Source organism: Rhipicephalus sanguineus, chromosome 3 (assembly GCF_013339695.2).
Source record: "Rhipicephalus sanguineus isolate Rsan-2018 chromosome 3, BIME_Rsan_1.4, whole genome shotgun sequence".
Lineage (NCBI taxonomy): Eukaryota > Metazoa > Arthropoda > Arachnida > Ixodida > Ixodidae > Rhipicephalus > Rhipicephalus sanguineus.
In genome coordinates, this window is record NC_051178.1 from 177,223,342 (window position 1) to 177,237,848 (window position 14,507).

General features: G+C 44.9%; 1 protein-coding gene across 1 annotated transcript in view; it reads left to right on the forward strand.

The window, feature by feature from the left end:
* The window catches only part of LOC119387721 (protein polybromo-1-like), a 72,648-nt gene that overhangs the window by 1,836 nt on the left and 56,305 nt on the right, over positions 1 to 14,507 (forward strand). The window contains 4 exon segments of the mRNA XM_049413624.1: positions 586 to 683; positions 1,218 to 1,365; positions 4,314 to 4,433; positions 8,268 to 8,408. Of these exon segments, the coding sequence (XP_049269581.1) occupies positions 586 to 683; positions 1,218 to 1,365; positions 4,314 to 4,433; positions 8,268 to 8,408 (507 nt within the window).

The following is a 14,507-nucleotide window of genomic DNA, read 5'->3' on the forward strand; positions in this document are numbered from 1 at the left end:
AAATTAGTTAGTTTGCTGCAGGTACACTAACAGACACAGCTCACAGAACTGTGATGTCTGGTCTCGATGCAGAGTTGTGGATTCGTAAACACAGTTCAATTTTTGAAAACTGTTTGCCAATCTTAGATAAGTCTTACAATACTTTTGAGGCTGTAAATCAAAATTCTGCTTCCTACAGTAGGTAGAATTCAGCTTTCCATCCTAAATGCAGTAAATTTTCTGCAGATGAGTTCAGCAGTTGCTTAACAAAAACACTTTTTTGCTGCACATGTATTTGAGCACAGGAATTTGAGTTAGCTCAGTCGTAAGGATTCGTCATAATGTATTTTAACCATGAGATTCACTGTGAAAACATGAATTGGGCATATGACTTTGGGGGAGTGTCTTAGAGGGCTAAAGAGGGCTGTTCGGGTTATGCAGTTTACGTTTCTTTTTCAACATGTGGCAGCATATGCTGCCAAATTTATGCAACAGGCATATTTTGTGCTCATAAATTATTGTTACATCTAAAAGGGCTTGTTCATATCAAGCCACCAATCAAGAAGTTTAAATTGAAGAAAATAACTCTGCTTTTCTCTTTTGCAGCCTGAAATGTTACAGTCACTTTACAGTGCCTTGCAAAACTGCAAGGGCGAAGATGGCCATCTTCTCTGTGAAAACTTTATTCGCACTCCAAAGAAGAGGTAATGTATCCTTATATCCATTTCTATGTTTCTAGTGATTTTGAGGGCATACTGATTATGCAGGTGCTCTATATAAGCATGTCCACCTCAAAAATGTTGCACGGTTAAGCCAACAAGTTCCTTACAGTAAAATCTTATATGTCGATGCTTTGTGTAGCTTGCCCAACTAAATAAAGAAGTGCTAAAAAACGAGCAACTAGAGACAGTACCATAATAGTGTAACACAAGTGCTTTGTTGTTGCTTCATGCTTCCACCTCCTTTGCCTCTTGTTGCTTGTCTTTAGTGCTGCTTTGTTTAGCAATTAATTACCAATTAACCCACAAATCCGTCCATCCTAAGCCGTATTTAGAGCAGCAAATGTTCTGGGAAAGCCAGTACAGCACTTTTCTAAAATGCCCATTGACGTTAAACTTGGCCCCTGCTGTGACTGTTCTGCTTCTGCAGTTTTTGACAAAACTGCGTACAGTTTTGTAATGCCTTTTCTCTCTCTCTCTTTTTCTGTCTTCTCTACAACTGCTGTCTGCTTGTGCCAGAAGCCAGGTGGATTACTATGAACTGGTGACCAACCCAATGGATATGCTGCGAATCAACCAGAAGATCAAGGCTGAAGAATACACAGACCTGGAACAGATGACTAGTGACGTTGCTCTCCTGGTGTCCAATGCAAAAACTTACTATAAGGTACATTTCTCACATTTCGCATGTCGTATGTTGAGGCTCGCATTAATTGCAAATGCTATGACCATCATCCCACAGCAGTGGCTGCTGTTTCGCTTGTTCATTCAGTGAAATGAAATTAAACTGAGACATGAGATAGTATGAACTCACAACTGAGATGTGAGAGCAACATTGACTTATAAAGCTGCACCAATATCTTTGGAGAGAATATGGAAGTGCTGGAGGCAGTTGTGTTTCTGTATCCTAACTGTACAACTCATTTTGTTCTCTCTGAAAGTTCTTGATCTTATTGTTTTATCCATTTTCAAGAATTAAACTGGTTTTACATGGGAATGACAAACAATTGCTTGCAGATATATGCCAATTGACATGCTTATACATCAAAGGCAGCAAAGCTCTGTTAAAGGGGTCATGAACCACTTTTCGAAGTAATGATCTAATGACCTCAGTATCGTAGTTTACTGCCTCCCAAATCGATTGCCGCAAAAATTTCTCGAATCCGTCAAGAACGAGCGGAGTCACGGGGGTTTGGCACAAGCTCTCAGCGCTTTCTCTCTTTTCTCGTCCCAACAAGCGCACTGGAAGCTACACAGGGAGTGATGGCACGGGGGAAAGAAGTTATGTCAGCGCGCGTTGTGAAACGCGATCGCTCTCCTGCTGTGATTCGCGTACACGAGTGTGGCTACCATGTAAAATTCGCAGACTGAGGAGTGCGGCGCTGACAAGTGGTGGCACCCCGTGGCAAGAAGCGCGTCTGATCTGAACGCCGCTCTCGATTTATGATGTTGGCTATCGGCCAGTGAGGATGCTATGTCTTTTGTGACGCGGAGAAGCAGATATGCGACGTCAACCGGCAGGCGCTCCGCCCACCGACGAGAGTGAGAACCAGCCTCTGTTTGAAAAGAGGGCGCCTGAGAAAACAGCAACTTCGCGCTCCGCTTGTAGCCTTTACGTGGCGCGCACGACTTCAATATTTGGCTGAGCAGTTCATAGCCGTGTCAGCTTTCCGCAGAATGTGTTTTTTCAGCAAGCCCAAGGGGTGCTTCATGACCCCTTTAAAGGGAGTTCTCAAACCCTTCAAAAGCCTCCTAGAAGCTTCGACAGCAAAGTGCTCGTGATATCTTTGAACTCTTTCCGAGAGCCGTACTCAAGTTCATCGGTAGGCTTAGCAGGAATGAGTGTATTGGCCGAATACGTGGCCTCAAAGATGTACGGCAGCTTCAAGCTCAGAGGCCATATCTTACAAGCTCGTGGTTCTTCTTAATGCCAATAGCTGGCGCTACAAGTCAAATATAAAAAAAAAAAAAGACTTTTCGGTGGCACTGTGACTCGTTTTTTTTGCACCACAGAACTGCAAATGAGACATAAAAGCTATAATCAGGAGTATATCTTGTTGGTCCATTGACAGAAACTGTACACTGCTTTACGAGGTGTCAGGTTCATTCCCTCTGGTCACACTGTGCGACGCTGAGTTAACGCTCTTCATATGGTTTGCCGCCTTCTCTGACGGCGTTGATGTGACGACGCCGAGGGACGCAACGTCAGAAAACGCCGGCAAAAACGCTGTATATGGTTTGGCCTTTAGGGGTGTGTTTCGCCACTCCCCGAGGTCTACTTGAGATTTTGCAGACAATTCATTGTGTTGACTGCAATTCATTTGCTCTACATGAGGCTTTTCAAATGCTTCTCTATAATACCCAATCATAGTAGTATTTGTGTAGTCCTCATTACCTACGGTGCATGTTTATGCATGCTGTGCCGGCTGTGCATTGCTGGCTGCCCATTCTCATCAATGACCTAGTAACACAGCTGTTTCAGGGCTCTGATGCAGGCTGCTTTGGGTCTGCTCCTTTATTGACATTTTATGCAGAGTTTGCCACGACATGAGGTTCATGGTGACACTGCTCAACAGTGTTGCTGTAAAATAAACAGCATGGTGTAAACATGTTCATAAGAATACGTAATGAGTTGATAGGTGGCAGGTGTATGCTTCCAAGCCCGTTTTGAGGTTCTTTCCACTGCCCGCTACATCATTGTCTTTCAGTGTTGATGTCAAAAACAAAACTTATTTGAAGTTCTGAGTTAAGTCTAAGCTAAAAGGCCTAGATAAGATTACCATGAAATGTTCGTTAATTTGGGCCTCTTCTAGCTGGCCTCTGATGTGGAGCCAGTTAAATGTGACTTAAAAGGAACTATTTTTAATTTACTGGCTTAGGTAAACTGCACATAGAAATTGTCTATTTGTGTGAGGTTCACTCAAAGGCAACCTTTATACACAGTACTATAACTTGGGATATGTAGTTATATTTCAAAGCAAATTCGTAGCTCCATTTGCAAGCCGCACTTCTGGCTATTCTATGGTCAACATGTGATAGTGACAACTTGGCTGACAGCATTTACCACCAATGTCACAAGAAAACTACTGCAGAGTTGCTTATAGCAACTTTCTGTCGCTCCAAATATATAGCTGCCATTCACGACATTTAAGACTACCACAGCTTGTAGCAGTGGTGGTATAGTGAGACATCCATGAGAGTGGTCTGTCAAGGATACCACACTTGCACGTTTCTGCCATATTCTCACAGTTGTCAAAGTGAATTCTATGCAGTCGCAGCGTTAATTACTTAAAATATTTGTTGCCTACTTCACTTCTTTCGTCTTGTTCTTGTCTATTCGGACACAGCCCAAACAGGCAAGTGGAATAGTGGCTCAAGTCACCTACTTGGCAAGATGCTTGCGCTGGCTACTCAGTAGCCAGCCCAACACTCAGTATAGGAACAGATGATGAAAGCTTTTGATTTAGAGTGAAATAGACTGCCGTTATATTCCACATTATTGCTTCTTCTTCTTTCTTTTTTCCTTGTATCTGGCACTGATACGCAAATTGATCTCCACCACTTGGAGCTTGCCACTCTTTTTATGCTCACCATGGTTTCCATTTCTTTTCACAGGAAGACACCCAAGCGCACCGGGATGCTTGCGAATTGTGGCAGGGGTTTGAATCTGCGAAAGCTGCCCTGCTGGCTGCCAATGCCAGGGCTGAAGAGCAGGAAGACGAGGACATGGAGAAAGTGAGGATCATTTAACCCTTTGAGGGTCGAATTTTTTCGCGAAATCCAGTCAAAAAATGTGTAATTTTTTTATTGCTGAAATAAGTTCTTCAGACGATTCTATTTCAGAAAAAAATTGTCAAAATTTTTTTTTCGTGACCGTAAAGTGACAGAAAAATAATTTTTGTTGTTACATACACATGGTTTATTCACAGTAAAATCAAGCAAAATCCTGAAAAAGAAAGCTTAACAGTTTTTTATAAATAAAAATTATGCATTGTATTAAACATAGCTCACAGACATACAAAAATAGGCGCACCAGAGTACTTTTCCAGTTAAAAATGTTCGTCCTCCAACACTAGAAACTTTTCAGCGTGTGATAGTCATTGAAGCATGGCTCGCCGCGCACGCCTTTCAGATGTCGCTCTGTGATCGTCATCGGAGTCTAAACTAGTAAAAAAATCCTCGTCTGACAAACTGAAATCCAATTAATCAGATTCTGATTCGGCACTTGGGGATAATAGTCCGCATCGGAAGAATCGCTGCTCGACTCACCGGCAGCGGAGCAAGCGTAGCGTAAGCGAACTGCGTCAGTGAGCGCACGGAAGAAAACTCTTATGGTTGTGCGGCCGTCCGGAAAGCAAAACGAGTGAAAAATGTACAGTAATCCTTCGTCTTATCGCCAACAAGACGTAGTTAGTTTTTCCGAGACCCCAAAACAGGAAACGCAATCACGGTGGTGTCGTTTGTGTAATTTAGCGCCGCACGGAAACAGATGTAATCGCATCCTGGGGTGCAATAAACGAGAGAGTAGCAAGCTGTCACCCTTTGAGAGATTATAAACCAAACAGTCATCAGCTTTGCGGGCGCAAGAAGCGAGAACCATCCGAAGGACGAAATCGAAACCAGCCGCACCGCGTGCGCGCGTTCCGATGCGCAACTGGACGTCGCCGCGCCGCTATGGAAAGCAAAAAAAAAGAAAGAAAGACAGAGAGACATCGGCACATTAAAAAAAGTTCCAGGTATTCCCGAAACGTGGCAGCACATTCCAAGCAAGAGAAATGATCGAAGGAGGCGCGCGTTTGAAACCAACCACTCCGCGGCCGCGCTCGGTTGCGCAAGCGATAGCCGGCCCGCCGTTTTGCGAAGCATAAAAAAAGCAACAAAGGAGATACATCGGTGCATGAAAAAAATTCCACGTATTCCCGAAGCGTGGCAGCACATACAAAGCAAGAGAAATGATCGAAAAAGGCGCGCACTTTAAACCAGCTGCACCGCGTACGCGCTCGGATGGGCAAGCGATAGCCGACGCGCCGTTTTGGGAAGCAAAATAAAAATACAACGCAGAGACATTGACGCATGAAAAAAATTCCACGTATTCCCGAAGTGTGGAAGCACAGGCCAAGCGAGAGAAATGATCGAAAAAGGTGCGCGTTTTAAAAATAAACGCTATGCCGTACATGTACGACGAAAACCCTTTGGTACCAGGAAGCTTCTGCCGTACATGTACGGCGAAAACCCTCAAGGGGTTAATATTGCTACTAGGAACGCGCATGACCGAAAAGGATTGGGCCCACCCACTGTTACATTTACCAATAGACCTTATGCAAAATCTGCTGCTATCTAGCGGCCGCTGTGTGTGTTTCCATCATGTTGAAGGCTAAGCGTGCTCCGCAAGTGCGCACACGGTGCGTACGTATCGACGTGTAGCGGCTGATAGGAACGGCAATGCTGACGTATTTTCGTGTGCCGTGTTGCTCGGATTGAGGAAATTGGGATGCTGAAAAAAGGTTTGCAGGAAACTAACCTCCACGTTATTAGATTTCCTCGCGGCCGACGAGAAGCAGCAGATCGTTCCGTTGCTCCGGCTACTGCTTACAACTGATGCTGTGTTTACGTTCGCCGTTATTAATAGATGTGGTATGTGACAGCATCTGCACTCATCAGTGAACACTCTTGCGTGTCATGCCGGAATGCGACAGTTTTCGTGCCGTGCGCTTGCAGGCACAGACAAACCGCGGCTTCGTGTACGAGCTTCAAAGCTGCACCGCGGCTACTCGCGCATGCCTGCGCTGCTGTCCGCAGCATTACTGTGTTTATTACATTGCGATAACAAATACATGTTAGACAGGTAGCTCGTACGCGTCATCAATTCTCAACGAACAGACCGATTGATCTGGAGCATGTTGTTCGTAGTTTGTTTTCGATTGTGGAGGCCAACAAGGTAATGTTGGGTGGGATGCTTTGCACGCGTATTGCTTCACTATACGTATTTCTCAAGCATTCAAATTCAGAGGGGCGGCCCGGATGTCCTGCCCCCACCTCCCACTTTCTTTTTTTTAATTTACGGCCTAAGAAGAGCACATATAAGGTTCTCCCAAAAGCTGGCCCCCTTCGGAACAATCCAGTATCCTCTACTCTGTGCTATTAAATGTTAACAAATGCTTCAAGTGTGTGGCACTTTTCGTATGAAACTGAAAAAAATATGCTGTTACGGGAAATGTGCTACATTCGACCGTGGGTGCGCTATTGTTGGTTACGTGCTGACATGTTTTACAAGCGTTCAGTCAGCAACGCAAAACTGTCATGCTGCAACGGCTTGAAATTGTAAGGCTCCAGTAGGCACTGAAATAGAGGATGTAGACGTGAATATTCTTGGCGTATCGTGTTATTTACGAGCACATGTCAAAAGGATATTCAATAAAATACCAGCTAATCGGCACGTACCTTTTTGAGCATACTAACGCTTTTCATGTTCGCTTTTCACATGCGTGAGATACGGAAATTTTTTACTTTTTAATCATGTGGTGATTCTATACATAATGTATACGTCGATGACTTCAACAACGAAATATTTTTTTATTTCAAACATAAAAAAGGAGGACAATGTTAAATTTAAATTAAAAGCACAATACATCTAGTCGACGTAGGCTGTCCCTTATGAAATACGCTTTGAAATGGGTCAGCAGCACTTTCTTACCATCATTTTTGTGCCTAGCCGTGTTGTGCGCTAAAGCCTCCTCCCAACCATCTTACACTATGCGCATGATATTCAGATAGCTAACAATGCTTTATTCGCCACAATGAAAACAGACAGCGTCATTGTCAAGTGCGGGAGGCTTACGTGTGACTTGGTGACAAACTTGTATCTTCTTCTCGTTGTGAGGGAGTTCTTTACGCGTAATAACTGTCAACGTAATAACTAGGAAATGCCGGTAATGTTTACAGGCCCTTACACACTCGTCTGACCCCCCCCCCCCCCCCCCGATTGCTCACTGCAAGAAGTTATAGCAACGACAGTCATGCGATTCGGACACAAGCCTCCAACATGGCGCCGGATCGGTAGCTTCGTCAAACCTCCGACAGATGGAAGCAATTTTGCATAAGGTCTATACAAGACCCCTCACTGATTTCGTCTATGACGGGGCCAGTAGTGCTTGTTCTTTGTTCATTATTTTGCTGAAAGAACCACTACCAAGCAACAGTCGTGGTTCAGAGTCATGCTTGATTTCTGTGTCGCCACTGTAAGGACAACTGTGTTGAACTTTAATTGTGTAGCAAGCTTTGGACAGAAACGGAAGTCGGAACATAGGGAAACGTTGCAGAGACTAGGTACGACCCCATATTGAGTTGTGTCCGTGAAGTGCTAACATTTATGAAAGGGCATGTTATGAAACCAAGTAATCCTGGGATTTAGGTATGGAGTTGAACACTTTTGGTCTAGCTGGTAAGAGTACCAATGAAGCATTGGAGTGATGAAATTATTAAGGGGGATTATCAATTAAGCAAAAACTAAGATTTCTTTGTTTTCTTGTTTTTGATGCTGATGCTTTTATAATGTTGACATGGTTTCAGGAGCCGCAGACACCCACAGCAGGCCAGGCTGAGTCGTCGGAAGAAGACCACTACGAGGAGCTCTTTACTTCAGTGATGACAGCCACGGATGCCGAGGGTCGCTGCATCAGCTCCATGTTTCAACTGCTACCATCTAGATCGGTACAGTTCAACTTCATCAGCATGGTGTATCGGCACATTATGCTTCGGCAGGTTTGAGACCTGCGCATGACCTCATATTGGAAGCCCTGCTTGTAAAACAACATAGTGTGTCGTGTGGTTGCACACATGCTTCTCGGAGCAGGAAGCATTTACAGGAACGCTGCTCTCTGGTGCCACTGTTTAACATCGCAAAGGCAGATTGACAGCGCCAGTTTGCGTACAGTGTTTACAGTACTCTACCACTAATTTTTTCTTTCCAGAAAAAAAATTGACATTGAAAATTATGCACACATGTTGCACTTGAGGGCCTGCTAGAATCGAGTAAATATACAGTACTTATGGGCAGGTTACAAACTTCCTGCGACGTTAAGTATCCAGTGACCCAAACGGCAGCAGTACGATCTAAACAAAATGCGTGAAGGCTCACTATCAGTTCGGTATATTGCAACATGTTTGCTGCTGAACCTCTTACACTTATGTCGCAACATTTAGTTACTGCTTCACCTGTCATGATCTTGGCTGCTTTCATGCTGTCACTTTGCTCCAGGCAGTCTCAGTACCTTTATTCAAGATTCATGCACATTGTTAGCCTATCATGTCGTTGGTAATACTCGTGTGACCTAGATATGGGCAGCAATGCCAGTTTCAGAGGTGGTGTCCATCGCTCATCAATCATTACCTCCGGCTCATGCTTTCCTCACACACTTGCCTGAGTTTAGTAATATGATGCATGGGGTTGGAAGGAATGGTAGTGCCTCTAAAGTTGCCACGGCTACACTGAGCATGCTTGTTTACCACGTCAGCAGGTACCCTCCTGTCAATATGCCACCTTGATGTTCTTCGTGCCTTGTTACTTAGGCTGACACCTGGGGGCATCTTCACTGTGCATACTACTTCTGCTGTTATGGCTTTCACTCATAATAATTTGCAAGTACACTCGAGTCCCGCTACAACGAAATTCACGGGACACGCGAAAAATTTCGTTGTGGAACTTCGTTGACGCGAAATTACCATGTATATACATACGTCAAACGACAAAGCCGTGAACGAAACCGGTATCATTGTCCGGCAAATCTCCGCGATGGCGTGGGGGCAAAGGTTGAGACGCGCCGGGGGTGGTCAACAAAGTGTCAACTTCACCGGAGAATGCATTTCGTGCCGCTGTTACACACTTTTCATACATTGCGACCGACACCTAACCCAATGCGCATGCCCAGCCGATCGCGAAATGCTCATTTTACGGCACATGCGCCGCCGCAATGACGTGTTTTGAATTATCACAATTTCGCTGCATATTTATGACAAAGTCAGCAAGCGTGGCAAGATTACGCTTACCGGAAGTTTTATTTCCAGAAGTCAGTCAGCTTGGATTGCTTACGCCTCACGGCAAGCAAAGGCATTACGCGAGTCTCGCAGTCCATCAAAAGGGCCATTGCAGTGTCATCGTCGAGTGTTCCGATGACTTTTCTGATGAAATCAAAAGAATCCATTACTTTCAAAGCAGTCGAAGGAGCCATTGTGTCTTGCGGATCGTCATCTTCATCAGACGACGAGATGTTGTCATGTTTTTGTGCGCTCTCGATGATCTGTGAATTCGTCAGCTCCTCGTAGACTTCCACGTTGGCGTCGACGTTTACGAAGTCGTCGAGCTGGACATCGGCAAGAACAAAACCCTTTTCCTCGAGGGTCGTCCACTGTGAATCAATTAAAAGTTCTTCGGCTTCGATTGAACCGGTCGCCGCTTCAGTGTTCCCAAACCCAGAGTGCCTGAAGCAGTTTGAAATGATGTCTCACTTCAATGTGCTCCACGCACAGGCCATCATTTGAAGGGCCATATACAGTGAAACCTCGGTGATACGATCACAGCTCATACGAATTTCTGGGTGATACGAACTATTCGTTGGTCCCAGCCAAGGCCCATTGGCCTGCAATGTAATGGAGTACGGCTGTTGCGAACCGATTTTCACCAAGTGACGTTTGATACGAACGTACGCTACCGCCCAGGTACGAAGCTGTACTGTCGGTGCTGTCGCGGAAGACGTGTCAAGCACATGCGAGCGCGGGAACGCAAGTGTGGGCATGCGCGCCGCACCGCCAAATCGTCAGAATCACGGTGTAAAAAAAAACACCTTTCTTACGGTCAGAATAAACCTTCAGAGACACGTCACGGCCTCCGAGATAGTGTGCGCGAATCTTTGAGGCTCTTATGTGCCTCCGTGTGCCTTCGCGTTTAGATTACAGATGACATTAGTGCCAAGCTTTTTTTTTTTTTCTAACGCGTCGACGCGGGCTGCTGTCGTACTGTGTTTACACGTGCCTGCCTCGTGCACTGGACATCCTACGAAAGGTGGACGAGGACCGAAAGAAGGCGAGGACGGTCTTGGCGAAGGAGTCAGGCTTCACAATGTCAACATGCGCGACCGTCGAGGTCGCACTTGCGCGGGCACGGCCGTAAATCTCCCCAAAACATCCCCAACACCTCCGCGATAACAGAATCATAACACAGGACCGTGGTTCTGTAATTTTCTAGCCTTGATCCATCGCGTCAAAGCGCTTTTTTTGTTACTTTCGCTGCAGTACTCCGGCGTCATGCAAAAAAGCATACTAAAATTTGGAAGGGGCTACTGCTGTCATGGGTCACAACGCACCTGGTTCATTAATGAAATACACGCGTACGGGCCGTATATTTACGAGTGCTGGTATGATTGCAGACATCTAAACACTTAACTGGACAATCATTCAGGGTTCATCCTGACGTTGCTGCGGCCCTGAAAAACAATAAATGAAAATGTACGCCAGCTTTCTTTTGTCGCATGCTAATTTTCCATGCTTTCTGGTGATACGAATTTCGGAAGATACGAATATTTTTGGTGGTCCGGTGAGATTCGTATCACCGAGGTTTCACTATATAGGTCGACCCTTGTCTCCCGGCGAGTTTCGATGTTGAGCAGAATGCGCTGCATTAATCTGTTGCGGTATGCACGTTTCAGCCTTACGATCACACCTTGGTCCAACAGCTGGATTAGCGATGTGCAATTTGGAGGGAAGTAGTTCACCTCCGTGTTGGTTAGGACAATGTCGTCGATGCGATGGGCCGAGCAGTTGTCTAACAGCATACACACCTTGCAGCCTTGCCTCTTCATGTCGCGGTCAAAGGCGACAACCCAGTCGGTGAAAATTGCGTGTGTTATCCATGCTTTTTTGTTGGCAACATACTTAACTGGAAGACCTCGGTTTCCTTTGAAACATCACGGCTTGGCACTTTTGCCAATTACAAGGGGCGGGCGCTTATCGCAGCCTTCCATGTTGGCGCACAGCAGCACGGTAACCCTCTTTTTGCTGTGTTTGCCTCCGTGGCAACGCTGTCCTTTTAAATCAAGCGTCTTTGAAGGCAGCATCTCATAAAATAAACCAGTCTCGTCAGCGTTATAAATGTCCGATAGACCGTACTGGTCAAGGATGCTCGCGGCATTATCGGACATCCAGGCCGATGCAGCTTCGCCATCTGCGTCCGCCGACTCGCCAGGCAGCCCCTTGCCAACAATGCCGTGTCGGGCTTTAAAGCGGCTAAGCCACCCCGTGCTGGCTTTAAAATCGTCGACGCCAAGCAAGCACGCGTAATTCAGGGCCTTCTGCTGTACAATCGCTCCGCTCAGGGGGACATGCTTTGCCCGCACGCTCACAAACCAAGTGTAGAACTTGGTCACTCGAACCAGAGAAAACGGCAGCGATTGAGGTCGCGCAGCCGCGTGATGACCACGCGTGGCTATGGATCGCAGTGGCTCAAATCTGTACTTTGGATTTGTCTTCCAATATGGCGACCAGGCAGCTTTAGTGCGGTTCCAGTTTCGTTCGCGGAGATTTCGTTGAACCGCAAAAAATGACTGTCACAGCTTTGGAAGGGCCTTCTGATTTGAGTACTCAGTTGTTCACTTTCGGTTCAGTCTAAGTCTCGTTCTCCAAAAGTTCGTTGAAGTGGAAATACTGAATCAAACGCGTTCGTTATGAAGAGAATTTTTTTGCATTACTTTCTATGGGCAGTTGGAGAATCAGAAAATGTTCGTTGTGGCAAAAATTTCGTTGTAGCGGCGTTCGTTGTAGCGGGGTTCGACTGTACAAGCAGCATAGATTTACAAAATCATGACTGTTCTTTATTTGCTCTCTGCCTTTCTTATCTTGGCTTGTGCTGCAGTTGCTCATTATGAACCAATTTTCAGTCATATTTTGGCCTGCCTAATTTATTTTTTATTCTTCATTCGGTAATCAATGATTCATAATAGTAATTTTGTGGAGTTATTCCTCTGGATTGTGTACCGCTTAGTCTTTCCTTATTTCTTTCTTTAAAAGCTGTCTTAAGGTTCATAAACATGTGAGTACAGAGAACACGTGAATACCCCAAGCAACATCTATTGATGGCCATATAATTTTAAGAGGGAATCGGTAGCATTCATAAGAGCCCTTCATTGAAAATTAAGGCTTCAAATTCAGTATACTGAAATACCCAGCATATCTCAGCCAGTCATAGATCTTGGAAGCTATCCTACCAAATGTGCTTTTTGTGAAGAAGTTGCGCACAGTAGCTGCACAAATGTGTTTTGATAGTTTCAGTCGTTAAGTTTTTTTAACCACACATAGCTGCAGTAGGCCTGTCACCAAAGTGCAAGTATGATTTAATGATGACCATCCTCACTGCAGTTTTTTAAGAGTGGGCCAGCCAGACGTACCATTTTAGAAGCTTGGGGCTCATTTCATTGATAATGCCTGAGCTTATCTGCATTTCCTTTCCTGTCTTTGGCGCACTTCTCTCTAAATAAAAAAAATTTCTTGATTGGTTTTGATGAAACTTGCTCAGTTTATTATATTTGTGTGCTGATTTCAAATGTCCAAGTATTTTTTAGTATAATATAGTTTTTAAAGTATAAAATATTTCATATGCCTTTTGGGGAGCAAGATTATTCTTAAACTGAGAGAGTTAAAAAGTTAATCAGTACATCACAATAATCTGGAATCAGAACTGTATGCAGTAGAACATTGATAAATGTTCTAAATCCATTTGAACAAAAGTTATGGTACGTCAAACACTCGCGAGGGACTCAATGTCAAGCTGGTATCTTTGTGTATGTACGTGTGTGTGCGTGAGTGAGTGACAACGCTCGACTTTGTAAATATAATTTAATCAAGGTGTTAACATGAAAATTTCGGCGAGTTGGTGAAGCATGATGAACCACAGCTCGTCCTTATTTTTGTTCTTGTCTCAGTAGTTGCACTGTGGCTCATTGTAATCAAGCCATTGTCAACCATTCTTTTAGTCACGCACGATTCCAGATAAAGAATTGTAATCATCCACCTTATGGGAAGCTGGCTTCAGCCAGACTCGAAATAAAGGACAAGCAGCCTGGGGCATGCTCATGCACACGCTCGCTTTTCCGGGCTGGCCAGTCACTCAGGCCCCAGAGCTGGTATGGTAAAGGCCAGGGTTTTTTCCTCTCACTCTCCGAGTGCCATCTCTGAGGGCTCCAGCTGGCCACTGGCTTCAAGGCCACAGCCCTTAGCCCACATATGGTGCCCAACGTGGGATCGAACCCACGATCCTGAGATTAAGTCTCATGCTCTACTGACTGAGCTAGTCGGGCTAGAGCATTCAATTCAGCACACAGAAAAACTGCATGCCTATGCATTCTTTAAGTCAATGTTCATGCCATTCTGTGCCTGTTTTCACATTTCTAACAAGGTTTGGTTCCATCAAATTCCCTGCATATCTCTCCCTCATACCTTTGTTTTCTTGAAGACGAGAGCTGTAATCTTTTTGATGCAATTGCAAACAACCCAATACTATCCAAGCACTAACGTGCACATATTGGATAGCTGATTAGTCACTCTCAAAATGCTATGAATTCACAATGTCATCTGAGACGTACAGCCTGCAGAAACCACTTGTACGTGCAAATCCAGTTGCAAGCTTGTGCACAAGATTTTTACTTGCCAGAAGGAGTTCTATGTTTTAATAGAGAAATAGCACTCATAATGGCACAGTCAGAATTTTCTAACACGAAAGTGTTTTATGCCGGGGTTCACCAAGACTTCAGTGATGTATTTCCG